General features: G+C 31.0%; 1 protein-coding gene across 2 annotated transcripts in view; it reads right to left on the reverse strand.

The window, feature by feature from the left end:
- Positions 1–4,646: 4,646 nt before the first annotated feature.
- The window catches only part of LOC130676839 (uncharacterized), a 138,666-nt gene continuing 118,971 nt past the window's right edge, over positions 4,647–24,341 (reverse strand). For both annotated transcript variants that reach the window (XM_057483320.1, XM_057483321.1), the window contains 3 exons: positions 18,382–18,414; positions 7,845–9,250; positions 4,647–6,340 (listed from right to left, as the gene is read on the reverse strand). In XM_057483320.1, coding sequence (XP_057339303.1) covers positions 5,193–6,340; positions 7,845–9,243 — 2,547 coding nt within the window. In that variant the 5' untranslated portion in view covers positions 9,244–9,250; positions 18,382–18,414 and the 3' untranslated portion in view covers positions 4,647–5,192. The remainder of the gene's footprint in view (positions 6,341–7,844; positions 9,251–18,381; positions 18,415–24,341) is intronic.

Genomic DNA, 24,341 nt, shown 5'->3' on the forward strand with positions numbered 1-24,341 from the left:
TATTATCTCTAGCTTATAATCATTAATTATTTGGGAATTTCCTAGTTGATTAAAAATTAAAGTTGATGATTATTTTAATTACATTGGACTGTCCAAGATGATGAAAAATTAAAGTTACTACCATCGAAAATGTTGACTTTTTCAAAAATTTTTTTCATAAAAACCTTCTCCGGACAATTTTGAAGACTGTTTTCCGAAATTTTTAAAAATCCTGATTTTTTTTTATACGCCCTTTTGGCTTTAGACCGACAATTTCCTAAAGCCAAAAGGGCGTACATCTTAAGATACGCCCTTTTGGCGTTAGTAAGTCAAAATTTTTTTTTTCTGCAGATCTTTACGTTTCGAGCGATTCTAAAAAGAATGGCAAAAAAAAATTTTTTTATACGCCCTTTTGGCATGGAACCCTATCTAACTGCTGTAATACGCCCTTTTGGCATTTGGCACGCGAATTAGTATCGGTCTTTCAAATTGTATTGCGAACACTGTATCAAATGTTTACCTTTAAATTATTAACTTTATGTATTGATGGTCCTGAAGGAGCTTAGAATTCAGGATCAAATCAAAAATTTTTATCTATCTATCTATCTATCTATCTATTTATTGATATGATTGGCTTGAGCTTACGCGGTACCAATTCAGGGATCGAAGATTTTTTTTTGTCGACTCTCGTTCCTGATCAATTGAACGTCAAAAAATTACCCGCATTTAAGTCTAGGTTCAAATAATCAAATGGAAATTTTAATTTTATCCATTTTTTGGATTGAAAAAAGTTGACTTTCAAAGTCGCGATCAGGAAAAATTTTTCTTGCCGATTAAAAAAAAAAAAGAGAAATTTACTTGAAGTTTCTGGGTGATAAAAAAAAATTAAATTTACTGGTTTTTTTGACAGCCGACTAATCGATTAAAAAAAATTTCACTATAAAATTGACGTCGCAGCCCCAAAATTTACCTCCACTTACTTACCCCAGGTGTCAAAGGGTAAAAAAAAAATGAAATAAATATAAGGATCAGGAATTATTTATTAAAATTTAACTCATTTAATAATAATAGAGTTTACAGTTCTTTTCATATACATCAATAAATTTTATTTCTTACAATAAATCCTTACGTTTAATTTAATCCGCTAAATTATCTCTTATCAATACACTTATCATATATTTATTTATTTATTTTTTCATTTATAAAATATGTATAATATTTACATTACACCAGCGAATTGGTATCCGTAGAAATATTTTCCCTTAAACTCTTGGATAATTATTTTTTTTTCTTATTTTATTTGTTATAAATAAAATATATATATATTTAATAATTATCGAATAGCTCATCTTTGTAAAACATAATTATTATTATTATTATTATTAATCTATAAATAATAGTAAGCATGTTAATAAAACGCAAGTATAATTTTAATTGTTATCATTATCACGTATCTAATTAGTCAGCTATAATACATTCTTATATATATCTACATTCGTAGTCTTTTATTTAATTTTAATTTCAATTAATTAATTAATTCCATTATTTTTTTTTTTATTTTTATTATAAAAAATTTATTTAAAAAAATTAAAAACCGACAAAATACTGCATTAATTATATATATTTACATTGTTTATGATAAATAAATGTTGGAATATAAAAAGTAAATTAAAATTTTAAATATGAGCTAAACTTAATTATATTAATTATAAAATCTTATTTGATAAATTTAAAAAAACATGTAAATATTTATAAAAAAACGTATATGTATATATGTTTTAAAATAATCAAATTATTGGTAAAGTGCCTCAGTAAACAATGAACTTTTTTTTTTAAATCCATTTTTTTTTTAACAACAATTTTATTTTTAATTTTAATTTAAAAAAAATATTTCAGTTTTTATAAAAAAAAAAAAAATTTATGACCCAGAAAAAAAAAAAAGAAAATTTTGAATTTGTTAAATTTTTAGTCTGAAAATTTTACGATTTTAGAAAAAATAATTTTCTTAATCAAAGAAATCGGAGTTCAGCTCAAAATATCCTAATTTTTTTTTTGCGTAGTGGAAATAAACTCGAATTTTCTTGACGAGAAAATTATTTTCCAACTTTAATTAATTAATAATTAATAAGATAATTTTTATTTTTATGAGGAAATTTTTATTACTTGAGAAAATATTTTTTTAACAAAAGTTATTTTTTTTTCAATGTAAGTAGAGGACTGATGATAATTATAAATAAGAGTATTTAAAAAATATAAATATATATATGACGTAGTTTGTGTATATATATAATGGCCAATTGAGCTCCGTTCTTGACAATTATTTATTAAGAGTGCTTGAGATATATATATATATTTAACAATGTATACAATTAATTTAGTGTATTAACATTTTTATACATATATGTATATGTATATATGTGTGTGTATGTTGATTGTTTAATGAGTGTATGTACATATAAAGATGAGCCAATTGACCAACGGTCTGTCGGACCACTTAAAATATGACGGCGAAATTGTCCTCATATTTTCTATACATTTCGAAAAAAATTTATAGGAATTATGATTAATTTTAACTAAAATTGTTGTTAAAAATTTTATGTATTTGTTTTTTTTGGAGACGGAAAGTTGTGAGAGTTAAATTTTTTATTTTAGTAAATCTCTTGATTGGTTACAGATTTATTTGTTTTAATTAATCGGATTAGTTGTATGGAAAAATAAATTATCGTGTATTGATCTGTTGCAGAATTTCACTAATGAAGCGGATTCATTTTTATTTATTGTGGAAAAAAAAAATTTTACTGTCAAGTCAAAAATAAAATGGCGCGGGCATAGAAAATTTAAAAAGTTTTTATCGGGTCAGTGTTAATCCAAATTTTGAATTTTTGGTTTGGCTCAGATTTAAACTTTAAAAAATTTATATGCGCGCGAAAAAATTCAAATTCAAAAATGAAATGGCGCGAGTATACAAAATTTAAAAAATTTTGATCCGGTGAATGTTAATCCAAATTTTTAACTTTTTAGTTTGAAACAGATTTGAAATTTCAAAATTTTATATGCGCGCGAAAAAATTCAAATTCAAAAATAAATTGGCGCGAGTATACAAAATTTAAAAAATTTTAATCCGGTGAATGCTAATCCAAATTTTTAACTCTTTAGCTTGAAACAGATTTGAAATTTCAAAATTTTATATGCGCGCGAAAAAATTCAAATTCAAAAATAAAATAACGCGAGCATACAAAATTTAAAAAATTTTGATCCGGTGAACGTTAATCCAAATTTTGAAGTTTTGAATCTGACTCAGATATAAACTTTCAAAATTTTGTATGCGCGGGAAAAAATTCAAATTTAAAAATTACCGCAATTTTTTAAAAATGATTTAATTTTTTTGTGTCTTAAAACTAAAAAAATTAAAATGATAGTCCATTAGTTTACTTAAGCTCTAAAAATAAATAATTAAAAATGACAATAAAAAAAAAAAAAATAATAAATAAAAATAAATTAATACTATTAGTTTTAATTAAATCTATCAATCAAATGCATATTGCAAATTCCATCGGAATTGGAAGAATTAATCTCTAGGAATATAAAAAAAAATTACTTCTAAACTGCATTAATTTATAATTACAATTATTTATATTTTAAAATAATTATTGTTTAGTAACACCAGTCAACATTATATTTATATTAAAATTTTTTTTATTAACATTAAACTCTGTATTTATTTAATTATCGTTAGTTAGGGAAAATATAAATGATATTTTCTAAAATAAAAAATATAAATCGTTATGTAGATCGATAATTACAAATAATGATTGATGATTTATGATTGATGACAAAATAGACGTACATGTATAATTAATTCACTGAATGATTGTAAGCCGTAGTTAATTATCATTAATATTATTATGATTATAAATTATCAATATTATATATTTAGTATTACAAGTATTTATATTTGTATTGTTAAATTAGAGCGAGCAATAAATCATATATATAGATATATGTATATATATCGAACACACGTAGCGTTGATTGCGCGTATGATAATAAAATTATCCGTTTATTGAATCATAATAATTATTATTTTATTAAACTGTGAAAATATATAAATACTTAAATAATTAATTATAAAATATATAATTATTATTATTTTAGGGCCACTACATAAATATTTATATTTATTCTGTCATTTATGTACTGATCCGCGCGTCTAAATTTTCGTACTGCGAAGAGTGGGGGAAAGTGAAAGTCTTATAAAAAAAAATTTTTTTTGTAAATGTTTGTCTGCGCTCTAAAAAATATGGGGTAAGTTGGTCACCAGTGCGACCATTTTGAAAAAATTTTGCGGTAAAAATTCTAAAATGGCCTCGCTACTCAGGTGCCCAACTTACCCCACACTTCTAGAGATCATATACGACCCATTTTGCCCCACTCTCTCCTATAACTCCGTGCGGGGGTCGAATAATTTCTCGTTTTTTGTATCCGTAAAAAAAAAAATTATTTTGTAAATGTTTGTCTGCTCTCTAAAAAATATGGGGTAAGTTGGTCACCAGAGCGACCATTTTGAAAAAACTTGCGGTCAAAATACTAAAATGGCCTCACTACTCAGGTGCCCAACTTACCCCACACTTCTAGAGATCATATAAGACCCATTTTGCCCCACTCTCCTATAATTCCGTGCGGCGGTCAAATAATTTGTCATTTTCGTAATTTTTAAATAAATGGAATGTCAAAAAATAAAAATAAAATTGATTTTATAAAAATATCCTGCGTTTAAATGCACAATGAGTATAAATATAAATGGCAATGTAAAGAACATAATGAGATTTATTGCTCATTCCAACATGATTGGCCTTTAGTCGCTACCTCAATTGTAATCAAAAATAAAAAAAAAAAAAACCGAGATAAGGTTTCGTTTTATTAAATGGAAGAACACTAATTCTTGTTCCGCGTATTTATTGTACACTAACAAACAATATATTTTATTTAATCGTCAATAGTCTTTTTGTTTTTTTAATTATTCTCGAGTTGATCTGCGTGACATTTGCTGGAAGACCAATTTATCCACTTACACCCCAGTAGGTTTAAATACGTAGTGAGTTTAAAAAAAATCTGGCACACATTCTTTGCTTAACAATAAACATTAAAAAAAGGCACTATAGGTCGTCGACGAAGACCGAGTTGCTTTTAACTCTCCGCCGAGACCAAATAAATCAAACTTCCGTACCGTCTTCGCCCTCGTCCTCGTACAGAGGTCCGTTCGCGGACTTTTTTTTGGGCTTTGGTGGCGGTCTCGGGGGTATTTTTCTTCCCAATGTACTCGTGGCACTTTGACCAGAGGTTGTGTTTGACGACGACGGTGTTGTTTGCGTTGGCGTTGGCGTTGGCGTCGGGGCCGACGGAGCCGGTAGTGGTGAGGATGTAGATTCGCGGCGAACACGTTTCTCTATTTCATCGGGAAGTTTAGTAAACCATTCGGCGGCACCCTCGGGCGCTGATCTGTCGGATGGATTCCCACTGGTGTTGCTGCTGTTGGTACTGATGCTGCTGCTATTGAAGATGTTTGGTGTGCTCCGTTGTATTGAGTTAAAATGAGCAGAAGTTGTTGGGAAACTTGATGTTGGTGTTGATGCCGAGGGACTGAGTGGAGTTAATGATGTTGGTGTTGGTGTTTGAGGTTTACTTGGCGTATTATTACTATCTCTATTACTATTACTACTGTTATTATTATTATTATTGGATGCTGATGTGGGCGTACTGGGTAATGGACGCATTCTCATTGACGATACCGGCTCGGGGCTTTTATTTATTTTATTTAAAGACAGAACCGAACTACCATCGGCAGTTGTACGAGCGCCTAAATTGTCGTACACTGGCTCGAGATGATCAACTGGTGAACTTGGAGGTCCGCTGCTCCAGCTGGGTGCTCTCGGTCGACGTGGAATCGTTACGTAACCGTGTCGCGGCATAACTGGTAGCACTGGGGAATTGTAAACTGCCATTTGACGATTTAAATTGTGCGGAAGTGTTTTAAATGCTGCGGGATATTGACCCGATGAGGGCGAAAATCCACGCGGTGATTGCTGCTGGTGGGACGGCGATTGTTGAGGATGCTGCGGGTGCGATTGATGCAGGTGGGGGTGCTGGTAGTGGTTTGAAGAACGAGTATCGGGAAGGGTTGATGATTGACTGGTTGGAGACGCCCCCCGGCCCCCGGAAAAGGCCAGCAAATCCGGAGGGTAGTGCCGGTAACTCGCTCCGCGGAGCAGAGTTGAGCTCTCGACACTCAGCTCGGGAGTAGCGCGAGCTCGTTCGTCAACCATGCCGCCCATCACGCCTATTACGCTTCCCACGCCGTCGGCTGTAAATAATAAAACAAAAAAAAACAACCTGATTTAATTGCGTGGAAAAAAATAATAAAATTATAATGTGTGTTTTCTTTATGATTTTTTTTTATTTAAAGAGGCACTTTACCAGTTATTATTATTTTCTTTCCTTTTTATTTTTTTATATATTTAATTTAAAGCTCTGTTTTAAAAACATAATAAATAAATAAAAATCAATAAAAAAAACTCACTACTCATAATTAATTAAATAAATTATTTTAAATATTCACATTTACATATTTTTGATAAGTCTCGAAATAAAAATTCAAATACTTCATTTTTTTTTATGTGAAATTTCAATCAAAAATTTTCGCCCATATTCCTCATGTCCATTAGGATGGGTTGAAAAAAAACTTTTTTTTTGTTTTTCTTAGCATGGAGGTAGAATTTTTTACCTTATAAAAAAAAAAAATTTTCAAGAAAAAAAAAAATTTTTTACTCAACATTTTGAGGTGACCCACTCGTTTTTAAAATAAATAATTGATTAAACGGGGTAGTTCCAACGAAAAAAATTTTTTTTTTCCAAAATCGTGAAAAACATTTAATAATTGTCGAATGTGATTTTATTTTACTTTACTTTCATTTTAATTCAAAAGAAAATGCTTTTCATTTCTGAATTTTTTACTTAAATTACAAAAATAATAGGAAAAAAATTTTTTCAACTCCTGACTTTCAATTAGCTTTCAAAAGGACACCCTACAGATTCTAGAACACCATGTAATTTTTTTCGTTGAGACTATCCCGTTTGATCAATTATTTATTTTAAAAACGATTGGGCCACCTCAAAATGTTGAGTCAAAAAATTTTTTTTTTCTTAAAAATTTTTTTTTTTTATAAGGTACAAATTCTACCCCCAAGCTAAGAAAAACAAAAAAAAAGTTCCTTTTCAACCCACCCTAATGTCCATATTACCCTCTGTACAGTTTTTAAATAATTCAGTGTCCCAATTAACCCCATGCCCATATTCCCTTTTCATGGTTTAAAAAATACCTGGTCCATTTTACCCCCACTCTATTATTTCTAAATTCAAGTAAACTAAATGAAAAATTTTTCAAAGAAATTTTGAGTGGCCCAAACTTCCCCGTCTCATTAAAGTTTCAAAAATGAGTGGTCCATTTTGCCCCCACTCTATTTCTAAATTAAAATAAAATAAATGAAAAATTTTTCAAAGAAATTTTGAGCGGCCCAAACTTCCCCGTCCCATTAAAGTTTCAAAAATTGGGTGTTCCATTTTGCCCCCACCCTTCTGTAATTTATAAATGCAAATAAAAAAGAATTTTCGTGATCTTCTAAAGTATTTGAATAATTATTCAAAAATTTATCTATATATATATATATATTTTTTACATGATCCCCTGACTTATTTATTTACACTCAAGTGATGAGTATGCACATATATTAGTACTTCAGGATAAATATAAATTAATATAACTAAGTATTATTTAACAGCGCAGTTAGTAATAAAAGCAGTGTACTGACCGAAGACGGAGTCGTTGTCAAGTAGCGTGCGATTAAGTTCCGTCATCTCGGTACCATGAGACGTGACCGAGGGCGCTTCGTATCTCCTGGGCGGTTTAACAACCGGATTAATCGCCGTAATGAGTGATTTCTCTTGTTCGCCCAGACCATGATGCTCCAGAGACGTGACATCCGCACTCTTCTCGTTCTCGTGTCTTTTCTTACGTCGCCAGTACCACGTACAGAGCGTCAAGAAGAACAATAAAAATATCAGGAGTGTCACGCCGAGTCCCAGCGCCAATGGCAAACTAATAAAACTTGTTCTCGTGTTGTCAGCATCCCCGATAATTGCCAGTGTTATATTTTTTTCAACAATTCCACCGGGACTCTTTGCGATACAAATATAATCCCCTTTGTCGTAGGGTATTACGTCGGTGATTGTCAAATTTAACCACTCGTGACGTTCAAGTAAATAGTAACCGCGATCACTGGTGTGTCGTTTTGTTGAATTATTTAAAACACGTGACCTATGAGTCCAGGACAATTGAGGTCGTGGTATTCCTGATGCATGACACCACATAGTAACGGTACCACCTATTTCTATTTGCGGATAAGCGCCGATTGAAATTATTTTCGGACGGCAGGCAAATTCGTCGGAATTAACTACGTCCCACATTTTACCTGCCAGCGACTCTGGCTGAAAGCAAGTTGTTCCCTTGGTGTACAATTTACGTTCTATTGTCCAGTTACGAAATTTTTTCAAGTGGCAGTTGCAGTTCCACTGGTTGTTGCGCAATTCAAGGCTACCCAATCGGGGTAAATTTTCAAAGGTCGCGAGCTTCACGCTGGTTAAATTATTGTCGTTTAGTGTGAGGGTAACAAATCCCGGGAGATTCTCAAATGTACGGTCTGAGATACGTTCGAGATGGTTGTGGGATATCTCGACTCGCTGCAGATGCTCGAGGTCGTGGAACAGTCCGTTGTCGAGAGATTGCAAGGAGTTGTGGTTCAACAAAAGCACGCGCAGCTTCTGGGTCTCCAAGAATGTGCCGGGCATCAAATTCGTTATGTGATTTCCGGTGAGATCGAGCTCGATCACTATTTTCAACCCGTTGAAGGCACCGGTGTTTATCGTTCGGATTCCGCAATTACGCATCACTAATTTGTGGAGGTTGACGAGGCCCACGCGGCTAAATGCGCCTTCTTGCAGGTGGTTTATTCGGTTGAAGGTCAGGTCCAGGTTCTGGATCTCCGAGGACAAGTAATTTGGTACGTGAGTGTAATTCTGTCGCGTACAGTCCGCTGTTTTTTTACCCGAGACCCATTTACATTTGCACGGGGGTCCGCAATCCCAGACTTCTTGGCTGATGCTCAGTCTCAGCACGAGACCAAGGCACAGCAGGGTCGACAGCAGCCTCATGGTTATTCTGAAACAATAATTTTTTTTTTTCATTTAAAACTTCAACATTTATTTAAATTTATTTCAGGAGGAAACCCAGGTAAAATATTTGGCCGAAAAGACTAAATTAGACCGGAAAGTGGTCGTGAAATTGAGTCAGCCTATTTTTTTTTTTTCAAATAAAATCATAGAACTTGGAAAAATTTCGAGAAACTCAATATAGAACAGAAAATTTTCAAGTTTTCCGCCATTTCCGGCCTGTGTTCACTGCTGGGCTTTAAGACGGCCACTTTTCGGCCGGAAAAAAATTATATTATTTTTTTGGCTTGACATTTTTTCACGTAGGAACTTAACTTCTTAAAATAACTCGCAATTTGAATTATTGCCGCGAGTTTTTACTATTCAAATTTAATTTTATTAAAAAAAAAGTAAAAAACCTATTAATGATTTATAACAAAAAGCGTAAACTCTTTCAGAGTCAGTTAAATATCTATTGTAAAAATTTCATTGAGATAAAACCAGGAGAGACCTTAGCTTGATCCTATTGATCGTCTAGTATTTGACTTGTAAATTCACAGGAATGGAACTTAGATATGCGCTGAGTTACCGCAAAAGAGTTTGTACTTTCTTTGCCCGTCTAGTTTCAACAAAAAATAAATGCAATAAAACAAAAAATAAAATAAAAAGATAAAGCCCTGGGTTGGGTTAAAAGTAAAAAAGATAAATATATGTATGTAGACGTATCTAGATATAAAGACAACCTGGCCAAGCGCACAACCCTTTGATGCCATTTTTCGGAACGTGTTTTTGAGAGGTATTCATACTCTGCTCCATTGGACTATGTTGCAAAGTGTTATGCTGAACGATGTACCGATAAAACTACTTAGCTCTTATCATTTTCAACTTTTCTTTTTTTGACATTTCACCTTTTCGCAGGTAATAAAATATTTATGAGCATCGTCTGACTATCTGCCTTTTTTATGAAAAAGTATATTTATCTCTTTGCTTATTTTTTAAAAATCTACTAAATGAACATCCGAGTGATTGATTATACAACGCGGCAATCTCTCCAGTATTCGAAATCACGCAATCCCTTGAATAATAATTACATATTTAATTGTATGAAGGTGTATTTTGTACTTTAAATTACATGTTAGCAATATAATTGCATTGAATATATATAAATATATATAAATATGTGGGAGTAGGTGAGTCAGTGAATCATCAATCTCGGAGAGACAAAATTCAGGGATTTAATTACGTTGTATGTTAATGGATTGAGGACATTGCGTGGCAAAGGTTGAGGTACTGAGTAACGAAGATAAAGGGGGGAGGTAAATACTTGTCTCGTGTCTTCGTTTAGCTTAGCGTGATGTCGTGAGGTCGTGACGGTAAATATATAAGGGGTGAAATTACGTAAAGGGATTTATGTTGAATAAGTTACAGGTTGTTTATATGGATATACTTTGGTAGTATAAGGGCTTGTTATTACGTTACCAGCACATTCCTTTCAATAGTTATCTCTTATCTCTCATTCGCCCTTGGTTTATTTTTTTATATTTTTACGTTCGAGGTAAGACTCAATTGAGGACCCTCCGATTGTCAGACTTGTTCATTTCCGTAAAACTCCACTCAGATACTAATGGTCTGGAAAATAACTGTCATTTTTATATTTCGGTATTTCTTATGGTAATTTTAGTTGATCGATACTTTGAAGGCTGGGAAAAACCGGACCGATAAGGAAATAATGGGTTTTGTGCATTTTAATACAGAATCTTTTTATTTTTACTTATATTTTGATATATATTGGGAACAGTATATCATAAATAATAACATGTATGATGAGATATTAAGTATAACACATAAACAAATGCAGGGTTCATATGCATAAGTGCAAAAAGCAAACTGATTGTCTTCAGTTACAATAAGAATTTTATTAATTGATTTAATTTTTTTCTGATTAAAACATCAAGTAATAGTTAATGCATTATTAAATGTAATATTGAAGATGATAAATATAAATGTGGTTCAATAAATGTAATGTATTGTTCTTAAAATTGTCTATCGAATTTTTGTTGACTGAACATATCTTTTGGTTATAACGACCATAAATTCCACTTTCAAGTCTTTCCAAACGTTTTGACTGTAATTAATTTCACAGTAGAAATGGGTATAAAATATATTTTAAATTATTTTACAGAAAAGTCGCCTAAGAGCAGCGATTAGAGAGTGCTCGAACCACCACATCGATGCGAGGTTAGAGTTCTTAATCAAAGGGACGATGGCCAACAAGGTATCGTCGCATACAGAAATGATGAAAACAAGATGGTACTATCGCACTTAGTATTTTACTTCATATACAGACGCCGAATGAACAGATTCTTCATGCTATTGTCTCTTCCTCAACTCTCTGATACTTACCAATAGTTTTCATTAGAGTCGCGATTGCCAACATCAATAAACGTGTACTGCCACCTCTGCCAAAAGGCAACTTTTTCTATGATGGTACATACAATACAGATCTATGATGGTTCAGAAAACAATAAAAGTCTAAAATCAAGTCCCTCAACATCAAGGACAAAGTGATTTTTTATTTCGTCATGAACTATTATAATTAGTTGAGTAGAGTTCAAAAATATCATTCGTCAAAAAATTTATGTACACGCTCGGAATATAAAAACTCTGAAATAAGTATCTTACCAGGGACACCACAAATGGTGGGCGCGATCTAGTGGCGAGCACCGAACTACTCGCGCTGCTGCTGCTTAGCAAAATAACTTTTCAAATCAATAATCATTAGGTTTAAATATATATTTATTAACCTCGAACAAATATAGGGGAGGGTGGGGCAGAGCGGCCCCCCTGAAATTTTGACCAAAAGATAAATTTTTTTTTTTTCGACTAATTACTATAAATCCGATATGTTTGCGCATTTTTACCCCTACGCATGACATTTGGGGCAAAATGGACAAGCCCAAAATTTTGAAAAAGTGATTTTTTCATATTTTTATCGTCAAATTAAAAAAAAATTATTATAATTCCACATTTCTAGCCCTACGCATAACACCTGGGGCAAAATGGACCAGCCGAAACTTCCGAAAAAATTATTTTTTCATATTGTTCGGCCGTTTCTCTGTGTAAGAGGCAAATTTGGTCACTAAAAATTTATAAAAATTAAATTTTTTTTTTTAGTTGATAAATTTTTGAAATAAAGTAAAATTATATAATTGATTTTTTTTTTTATTAAATAACAATTAGTAATTAAGGTAATCGAGAGTGAACGATTTTTTACGCTTTAAAAAAATTTTTTCGAGTAATATAAAACCAAAAATAGTTGTCAAGAGAAAGAAATACATTCTTGATGATGAAAACAATTTAAAAAAAAAAAAAAACGAAAAAAAAATTTTTTTTTTATCACTTTTTGGAGGGGGCCGCTCTGCCCCACAAAAAAAAAAAATTTTTTTTCAGAATTTTGGCAAAATGTCCATAAATTTGTTCGAAATAGGACATAAGTAAAGTGATCTTATGGTTGAAAGCCACAAAAAATAATAATTGGCTTAAGGGGGCCGCTCTGCCCCACTCTCCCCTACACTAATGGAACAAATTAAAGGATAAAAAAATTCAAAATTTTTGGGCGATTTTCAACAGGCCCTAACTTTGAGAAAAATGGTCGTACAAGAAATAAAAAAAAAAGGAAATTGTAGCTCCAAGTGTCTACTTTTTGGATTAGAACTTCAAAATTTTTTAACGTCAGCAATTTTAGAGTTATCTTAGAAAAACCAGCGACAAAAAAATTTTCAATTTTTATTTCGAAAAAAAAACTTTTTTCTTTTTTGGAAATTGAAGCACTGTCTGCAATAAAATTGTGGACAAAGCTCAGAAAAAATGTTTGTTTTCATCTTGTTAAAGATTGAGCTTTTCAGAGCAAAAAACGTGATCCTTTAATTTTTTCAAAAATTTGATCGAGTGAAACAAATAAACGGCTGGTTGGATTGATCTGGCTCTTTGTAGGGTTTTTGTGGACATATTGAACTGTAAAATGCACAGTTAACATTATCGATTTCCACAATATTTTCGATTCAGCGCTTGATTTTCCAAATAACGACAAAATGGCCTTTTTTTGTTGCATTTTTAAATTCATGTGACGATAGGAAAAAATTTTTTTTTCGAAAAACCAATGGCTAATCGTTGAAGGGAATTTATTCAAGTTTTTAAAATCCACCATTAACTTTTTGTACGATCATTGGTTTCTGAGATATCGATAATCAAAGACAAAAGGATCCTTTTCCATTTGAAGACCGATATCTCGGCGAGAAGTGGACGTATCAAGGTCCATAAAAAAATAAATTAAAGCTGAATAATAAAGGTATCCGATCCTCATAGTGATTAAGCAAAAAAAATTTTTTCCACGCCCGAAGACCAAAAAAAAAAAAATTAAAAAAATTTGAAAATTTTTTTGTCGCTGGTTTTTCTAAGATTACTCTAAAATTGCTGACGCTAAAAAATTTTGAAGTTCCAATCCAAAAAGTAGACACTTGGAGCTACAATTTCCTTTTTTTTTATTTCTTGTACGACCATTTTTCTCAAAGTTAGGGCCTGTTGAAAATCGCCCAAAAATTTTGAATTTTTTTTTTATCCTTTAATTTTTTCCGTTAGTGTATATTATGAACAGTTTATCATAAATAATAACATGTATGATGATATATTAAGTATAATAAAAAACAAATGCAGGGTTCATATGCATAAGTGCAAAAAGCAAACTGATTTTCTTCAATTATAATAAGAATTTTATTAATTGATTTAATTTTTTTCTAATTAAAACATCAAGTAATAGTTAATGCATTATTAAATGTAACATTGAAGAGGATAAATATAAATGTGGTTCAATAAATGAAATGTATGGTTCTCAAAATTGTCGATCGAATTTTTGTTGACTGAACACATCTTTTGGTTATAACGACCATAAATTTTTCTCTACGATTTTTAAAAATGTTTTGACTGTAATTAATTTCACAGTAGAAATGGATATAAAATATATTTTAAATTATTTTACAGAAAAGTCGCCTAAGAGCAGCGATTAGAGAGTGCTCGAACCACCACATCTATGCGAGGTTAGAGTTCTTAATCAAAGGGACGATGGCCAACAAATACCTAAAGTCGTAAACGTATCGTACTTCTTCAACTTTCTGATACTTACCAATAGTTTTCATTAGAGTCGCGATTGCCAACATCAATAAACGTGTACTGCCACCTCTGCCAAAAGGCAACTTTTTCTATAATGGTACATACAATACAGATCTATGATGATCCAGAAAACAATAAAAGTTTAAAATCAAGTCCCTCAACATCAAGGACAAAGTGATTTTTTATTTCGTCATAAACTATTATAATTAGTTGAGTAGAGTTCAAAAATACCATTCGTCAAAAAATTTATGTACACGCTCGGAATATAATAACTCTGAAATAAGTATCTTACCAGGGACACCACAAATGGTGGGCGCGATCTAGTGGCGAGCACCGAACTACTCCAGCTGCTGCTGCTTAGCACCATAACTTTTTAAATTAATAATCGTTAAGTTTAAATATGTATTTATTAACCTCGAACAAATATATATATATATATTCTAAATGAATAAATGTTTTTGTTTTTATTTAATGAGGTTCTGTTATCTTTTTAATTTGTACTTGTACACGAATAGAGTTTTTTTTGTTACATTAAACTTATGACATGCAGAGAGATGAGAAAACGGCTTCAGTTTATAGAAGTAAATAAATACTACGAAATTTTTAATTACAGTTATATATATCATAATTTAAGTAGTTTCAAGTACTGTTTCATATATATGTATATAGATATATATTTAACTATAAAATTTAACATCAACGAAATTTTAATTACAGAGTTAAATGTCATGATTTAAGTATAGCCAAGTAAAGCACCAGTAAGTATATAATGTATACAAAATATATAACTATATATTTACATATTTATGAGAAAATAATTTAACGTTTCTAACACGTTGTTACTAGTCTCGAAAAGTTAAAAAGTGAAAATTCACTTTTACAAGTTACACGGAAGGTTAAATCTTTTAATGAAACTACCAAACTTTATTCCTCGAACTAAACTTTCCGAGGTTGAGATAAAATAATATTATTCCTCCCGAGAAATAAAATTAACCAACAAATATAATTTAACGACTTTCTGTGCTCTGTAATCTTTCCGCAGATCATTAATCAGAATAATTGTAATTTTCATATTTAGCATCAGTCTTCAGTCGATCAGATAAATATCAAATTTCCCTTCGCTGTCTTAATAGCGAGCTGTCTTTGAAGGGCGTGTGCTTTTTTATAAGTAAATGAAACCTTTTATCGAGAATCGATGATAGGTAAGAAGCCAGTCTATGATGTGAGTGCACTAGTGCAAAGACATGACGAAAACCAAGAGACGTATGAAGCCCCAGATAAGAGCTTTCATTAATTCCTTATACGCTCCAAGTAACCGAAACAAGCAATACTGCAGCATACACCTTTACTTTTCGCATCAAGTACGCCGTGTAATGTGAACTGTTGAATACCCAAGTGTATGAGCTTTCAAAATATACTTTTTAATAGAGATACCAGCGTAATATCTAAATGGGTATTTATGTTTACTGAGGAATACTACATTAAAACTTGTGATAAAACTCAACGCCATATCTGATGCTAACCCCAATATTCAGTATTATCATATATTTTTGGACATATATATATGTGCAATAGAATAGAATGTATAGGAAATGTAATAATGCTGTTTCGGCCGGAAACATTAACGAAATTTACAGAAGTGCGGTGTGCCAATAACACAAGTTGGGCATTTATGTGAAAATAACTTCACTTGATATTATTTTATTGTATTATATTATATTAATTTTCAGAGTTTGTTGTACACAAGAGAATTTTCACAACGAATTATAGAAACATGTTTACATAAGCTGTTAATTAAAATAACGGGATTCAAAGTTTTTGTAAATAAAAATTTAAGCAACGGGTTGAAAAACTGTTTACACATTTTTTAAAAATTGTTTTACTGAAATATGTTTGTGTAAAAATTTTTTAATTTCTCGGGCTGGCCAAAGAATTCATTATAATTAATTTGGTTTATAATATTTTTGGGTATGATATTATGGAGATTGAATATGTAACCCGATTTAATGAATATTCATAAATTAGCTATGGAATTTAATTAAATAATTTCAATCAATACTCTTTATGATAAATAGAAATTTAAATTACATGCATTCAATCACTAATTGAAGTTCATTTTTGACTACTAACATTTTCGTTTTAAATTCAATTTTAATTTAATATAAATGTTAAAATAATTTAATTAAATATCCATTTTACATTTGATATGCATACAGGGGAAAGTCGGGAAAAATGAGACCGGGAGGACAAAGTGGGCCACCCTAAAGATTTGGCAAAAGTTTATTTTTCCAAAATCGGTCTTAGTCATCTATCGGGTCGAAATGTGTCCGAAAGACACTTCCAAAACACTTTCCAGACACTTTCTAAAGACTTTCCATCGAGATGACTGATTGATGACCGATAGATTACTGATTGAAAACTGACAAATAACCAATTTCAAGTAATCAAAGTTTACAAGCACGAATATCATTGGACTTGTAAACTTTAGGTGAACCTTCAGACGCCACCGTCCATCTTACGGCTTTCAATAAATTATATTATTATTTATTGAAATGTTTTATTATGTGAAACTAGTGTTTTTGGCAAGTTTTTGACAGATCTGGTCACCTACGAGTCTAATCATATTTTTGTCTAATTCTGGGCGTCGGAAAATTTTTTTTTCATAAATTTTTCAGTGAACTCAATGTATTGTTGGCTACAAAAAATACATACGGTGCCTATTTCGCTATATTTAAATGTTATAAAAGTTATGACATAAAAAATTTGTCATTTTTTTTAAATAAAAGAAAAAAATTTACTGTTTTTTGGAGGGTGGTCCGTTTTGCCCGTGCGGGGGAAAATTTGTTCTATGACGGCTGGAAATTTGGTTCAATTACTTGAAATGTAAGTTAAAAAAAGAAGAGTTCATATTCAAGTGCACAAAATCCATTATTTCCTTAGCGGTCCAGTTGTACCCACCCTACCCCCATATTTATTTTTCAGTAATAATTTAAATATATAAATGTATATTGAGAGTGTTGTATATTTGTGTTTTGTATTAGTAAAATATATGAAGCCAAAGAGTGTATCTAAAATATGTATGTAAAAAAGTAGTGATATATATATGTGACATTTTGGATTCTATTTGTAAAGTTTTTTTGATAATATTTACAGAAGCGTGGCAGTAAAGCGTGTGCTCGTGTCGGGGCCAACAAGATTGCATAACTTTTCAAATAAGTCCAGATCTTCTTATAAATCCAGCCGGATATAATGCCGACTGAGAAGTTTTTCAAGTACTAGACTTCTGTACTCTGTATACTTTATACTTGATGCTGTAGTATGTACCAGCATGTTTGGGTTATTAATTTACAAGTCGAATACTGGAAAACTATATCAGCTTTTTAAATTACAACCCCTTCATTTTTATAATATATCCGACAAGAGCAGATTTAATCTGCAAAGAACGCGCCGAGTAAGTCTCTCATAATTTGCTTCAACAATTTAAATCTTTAAAAAAAAATATTTTACTCCGTAATAAAAATTACCAAGTGCTAAAATATTTATTTATTTTTTTTTTTTTACTTCACCATTTTCTGCAATTACTGTCACTACTGTCAGCTAAGACATTCCTCAGCATCCAGAATGTGATGAATTTAAACGGATAAATAATTAGCAATTTTCGTTATTTTTGAGAAAAAAATTCCCAGATAAAGTCTAATATTTATTTCAATCTACGTCAGTTTAGCAAAAAAAAATTAAATCTTTTCTCGAATCGCACTATCGTCTAAAAGTCTTACTATTCTACGCTGCTACTTCAAAGCTTTTTAAGTCACATGTGACTCATGAATAATTTACATCAGCTAAAGTAAAACCTACTGATCGGTACACTGACTTTAAGTATATTAAAGACTATTTTATAATTTATATAAATAAAATTATTTATAGAAAACAAAAAAAAATCGTCAAAAATTTACTGAAGCTTCACTCCGGGCTTACCTACGTCTTTTACTTGGATCAGTCGTTAAAAATCTGAAACAAATAAATAAAAATATAAAAATACTACTTGCATATGCAGACATATTTTATAATTTATTGTTAATTTAAATTCAAACAATTGAGTATTTTATACATAAAACACAGCGACATCGGTAAGTCGTATATATCTTGTGCACGAAAATGATTGCGTGACTTATACTTAGTTGGTCTTTCTTTCGTTGCATGTACGTTACGCGTTACCTTCCGGACTTTCAACTACTTTGTTTAATTGTTTCCTTCCATTCGTCTGGTATTGATTTCATACAAATAAACCAACAATCATTTTTATAAACTTTGTGCTTTATCGTTGACAAAAAATATTTTACCAGAAATTCACAAAAAAAAATTAATTATTTAATTATAAAAAAAAAATGACAAATTTCAGCTGATGAATTTTTAAATATCGTGTTGAGGTAACAAATTTTTAAAAATTATTTATTTTCATTGCAAATATCAATTATTGGAATTTTTTTTTATTTTTTACTCTAGCGCCGACCCCGAGACTCGAACGCTAGACCTTTCGCCTCAAACTTTTCAATGCCGCCCCTACGACTACGCGGCAGTTTTCAAAATTTTTATATTATGGTATACAATTTATTTGTTAATTAATTTCACAGAACTCCAATTATTTGATTAAATAATTTTTTTTTGTGCAACTAAATATATTTTTAATAATTCATTTTTTTATCCGCGCTATCAATAAGAAACTTATTGAAAAAAAAAAATGCTAGCGATATTTATGTAAAATTTTCATTGTTTAGTTTGTTACGTATTTTATGTACGTATAATGTGAATTAAATTCTCTAGCGAAAGGAACGCGTGGATTTTATGAAAAATTACGGGATAAAATTCATGTGGGAAAATAAATTTACCGGCGGAATGCCGTGACACGAAAAAAAAATAAATAAATAAAATAGTATTATAGTAAAACGCTAAAGAATTGTATTCTTATACATAAGAGATGATAAAATAAGGTTTATAAATTTAAAATAACTTTGCATTGTATAATCATTAAGATTATTGCGCGATAAATTTTTTTTTCATTATTTTCCTTGCTGACATAAATTTTAATACGTCTTGCCAACATGACGCATTATATACATACATATATATATGAATATGCTTCCTCCGAGCCTTACATGTCTTCCTACATTTGGGAAATTTCGTAGGGTCGCGTACAATTACTTTTTTGATTTAGAAACTTTCAAATGGAATGAACTCGAGGTTGAAGTTTTTTTTTACTGCTTCTTATTATTATATAATTTATATTATAAATTTAATGCAATAATTTTTTGGACGACCATACAAGATTTTGATCTCATGGTCGAATAGAATTTACTACCTATCTATATATATATTCTTATCCTCAAAAGATACTAGTAATATTTAAGTCTTTGAAGTTTAAATTTGAATTTATTTTTTAATATAAATAAATATACATAAGTATATATATATATTATGTAATGTGGATATATTTGAACGGTAGACAGAGCGGAAGTTTTCGACGACATGATATCATGAGTAATACATATATATATATACATATATGACTGGGAATATCGAGATGCGTCACCAATCCCACAAATGCGTGTGTATCCAAGTCTCTGTATTGTCGAAATTGCTTTACCTATATATATGTACATATACATATATATAGATGGAAAATGTAACCATTACCATTATGATTTATTGCTAATGTTCCGTACGATAAGGGAAAGGGAGATAAGTTAAACATTAACGTTTTCCATCAAGTTTCTTCTCAGTTTGATGATGACACATCTTCTGATCTCATATATTTATCGATTTAGCTATAAAGTATGGGTAGGTTTGTTCAAGTATTTATAAAAGCGAATAGTATTAAAAAAGCGGTCGTGAAAAAAAAAAAATAGTGATTGTGATAATGATTTACGTGTAAAAAAGGACCGCGAGGGGCTTAACTCAAGTTCATTTAATCTTTGTAATTTAAAGTGAAGAAGAATGGTCTTAACACCTCACTAGTCCCGAAGAGAATTGATTCGCCGGAGTACCAGAGTGCGCATCGCATCGACTATCGGAAGCGAGAAAGCCAGTGTTTATTCACCCAGACTGCTGGAGCACGCGAGATGAACGAGAGATTGAAACCGAGCTGTTTTCAATCAAAGTCCCTCTTTATTCTTTTGTAAACCGAATTCGATTTGATTGCCGCTGTACCAACCGCCGAGTATTTGCGGCCTCTGTAATCTCTGCTCTTACCTGCTCGAGCTTATATTCAACTCTTCGCTGATTATTTTCTTTTTTATATCAATTTATGGCTCAGAAATTATTGCTCCCTTCATTATTCAAATCTCTCAATTATTTATTTCGTCCCTATTATTCCAATTATACTCTCAGTAATAATATAGGAGAAGGGGGGGGGCAAAACGGGATAGGCCGGCAAAATGGGATACCCTCAAAATTTCGTCAAAATTTTTTTTTCTCGAAAAACTTTCGAAAATGGTCAAAAATGACATCTAGTATCATTTTACACTATTAAAAGCTAAAAAAAAACATTTTTATATTTTTTGCGAAAAGTATAATATTGGCGACAATTTCAAATTTTGAAAAGAAATAACAAGGAAAAATTTCTTTAAAAATATGTTGAGAGTAAATTTTATTACTTACATCAATTTAGAAAGACATTATTACATCAATTTTATTCACTTAAAAAAAAAAAAAAAAATTTACTTTTTTTTGGGGTATCCCATTTTGCCCGCAGAAAATAAAAAATTTTTTTCTGATGGCAGTCTAAAATTCGTTATATTTATTTCAAATAGAATCAAAATGAAGCCAATTTACGATATTTATGTCCCTAAAAACTAAATTTTTCGTTAAGTATCCCGTTTTGCCCCCCCTTCCCTTATATCAAAATTACAATAAAATTTTGAAAAAAATCCCGCCTTTTTCAGAGTCTCTGAGGTTCAACTACAAAAATTGACCTTTGACGTCTCAAATTCTCGATGCCGTAGGGTCAAAAATTTTTTTATCCGAATGCCTAATCTACGTTTTTAATTAAAAATCTAAAGACTAATAATAATAATAGTAATGTAACATTCAGATATTAAAATTAGTACAATTTCTCTGGAGAATCGCGTAACTCATATATGGTTTAATTTATACAAGGTACATGTGACACTGGCGGTCATTTATCGTGCAACCGGTGGCCTAATTAACACTAGAGACCGCAACCCCTTGCAAGCAGTAGTTCTAAGTCTCCCTATCTCCCTCTCTCTTTCTCTCTTTGCCTCTATCTCTTCTATCTGTGAGACTGTAAAATATATATCATATGAACCTCGTCGTCGTTAATATAGAATTTACCTTTATAGAGAGAATATCGTTCTCACATATTATAATATAAATAATTAAAGCCAACGAGGTCATATTAATTACATGTTATATTACATGTCGCATAAATGAAAAATTAATTTTTTAATTTAAAAACGATATTAATAATAAAATTAAATACAAAATTTATTCATCAGATCAATTAAATTCAATTAGCTCGTGAATTTGAAAGCTAATAAATAAATAAATCGATACAGTAAAATCCAAAACGTCCAAAATTATTTAATTACTAATAACGAGTACAAAAAATTAGAATTTATATATAAATATATTTATTTTTATGAGCTTACGTATGCATTAACTTTTGAAATAAACTAGGATGTTGTTAATACATTGAATGAAAGGTTCAACTCACCGCTAATTAATTTACCGCACGAGTTTACGCATCGAGTTTGTTAATTGTGAATAATCAAAGTGAATGGCATGCAATATATGTATATATAGTAGCCGGTGTACAACTCAGAGAGCCTCGGTACAGTTGGTTCATTCAAAACCATGCCAAGTGAATTACACATTTGTCAGACATATGTACAGATATAGATATAGACATATGTGTGCTAAACATGACAACATTGTCAAATATCGGGTTATATTTAGTTGAGAACTTAAATGTATGCTATTTTCCTACAGACGTGAAAGTGTATTTCCGTAGTTTTGAGAACTCGTTATGAGTTTGTCAGCAGAGTTAAATGTGGATACGGTTGTAGAGTTTTCAAGAACTTGAGTTCAATAGAATATAAATAGAAAAATATTACTTTATGTACTGGGGTGGTATAAAGTGCAAAGAGGAAGTTAAGATTTTGAGGTTTTTGATTCAGGTCGATCTTGAAACCCTGATTAGTAGAGACAAGATTTTCGCCTTATTTTTGAAATGAGTAGTTCAAATTTTCGATATTACGGCGAAAATATTGGTCTTATTAAAAAAGTTTTTAAACAAAAGTTGTAGGAAATTTAATTTTCTAAAAAAAATGTCTCTTATGATTTTTTTATACGATCAATATTTTCACCGTAATTTAAAATTAAGATTCATAATTATTGATTCAAAATTTGATTAATTATGAAAATCTTAACTTTCAAATTACGGCTTTCTTATAAGTCTTAAGAAAAAATTATAAGAGACATTTTTTTCAGAAAATTAAATTTCCTACAATTTTTGTTTGAAAAATTTTTCCATAAGACCAATATTTTTCCCGTAATATAAAAAATTTCACGCCACTGATTATTAATTATTTTTAAATTAACGCAAAAATCCTGGGTCCACTGATTAGATATTTGATTGAGGATTAAAAAATGGAGGTGTCAAGAGGACGAACTGGACGAAAGTCTAGGTCTCGTTTGTCCATAAAAAAAAATTTCTCTCCGGAATCTATTTGACTTTTTCCTGCTAGAATGCTCGAAAACTAACAAAAAATGTTAATATCGTGTGTAGTTATGCCCAAAAGGATCAAAATTATGGACTACTGTGGGTGAAAATGGGTCAAAAAGTGGTGTAATTTTGGTCCACTGGTCCCAGTTAATGATTCTGACGAAAACAGAGTAATTGAAGATGGTGTAATTAGACGGCATTAGAAATCAAGCTAACTGTGTGTCAAACATAAACATTAAACAGACAATAGAATGATAACAGCCAACAGAGTATCGTATCGTGGTCACTGGGCATTGAGATACAGACACATCAGTGCTGATAGGGGGATGGGAAGAGGCCGAGGGTGAAATGGAGTTTAGTTTGTACTGAGGAATGCGACGGAAGGTAATCGTGTTCCTATGATACCAGTGAGAGGACGTGAGGTGAACCGATTTGGCTCTTCATGTGCGAGTCATCCACAGCTGTCTGTCCCGCATGTACATGTATACGCGCCATTAATCATATCGAGATCGGCCGCACTGTTCTCCATAGACTTATCCAAACATATATATGCAGATATATATATAAATGGATCCATATAATGCACACATATGAATATACATGTATGTAAGCGCGAAATCCTCTAGGCATTCGTGTGCATCGTTATACCAATCGTCTGCATTTATGCATGCTTCATCGTCACACGTGCTATGCTGATGAGATTAATGACTACATCTATCACTTTAAATCAGTTTTATTTCTTGTTTTTCATTTTATTTATCTGTTTTTTAAATTTATTATTAATTAAGAGAGACTAAAAATTTTTCATCTTCTCCCGGAAACGAATTTTTGTACTTGATATTTTTAAAAGTCACGATAGAAATCTCAAACAAGTGAAACAAAAGTATCAATGTAATTGAAGACAGCAAAAATTTTTTTAAAAATAAAAATTAATGTGACAGATTTGGTGAAAAGTCGCACGAATTAACTGCCGGTGGTTATTTTTTTGAGATAAAAAAAATGAATAAATATTTTGATATAATTAAAAAATGTCGAGGATCGTAAAAAAGTGACTGGAGGCATCACAGGCGTAATAAGTTTCGAGAAGCTTGGAAAGCTTTAATGAATAGTTCACACGTCGCTGTCTACTCCGGTCCCTTTACTTCTCTACACGTGTACGCGAATGGTATACACGTTTGAAGTCTTTTATGCGAAA

Source organism: Microplitis mediator, chromosome 11, assembly GCF_029852145.1.
Source record: "Microplitis mediator isolate UGA2020A chromosome 11, iyMicMedi2.1, whole genome shotgun sequence".
Lineage (NCBI taxonomy): Eukaryota > Metazoa > Arthropoda > Insecta > Hymenoptera > Braconidae > Microplitis > Microplitis mediator.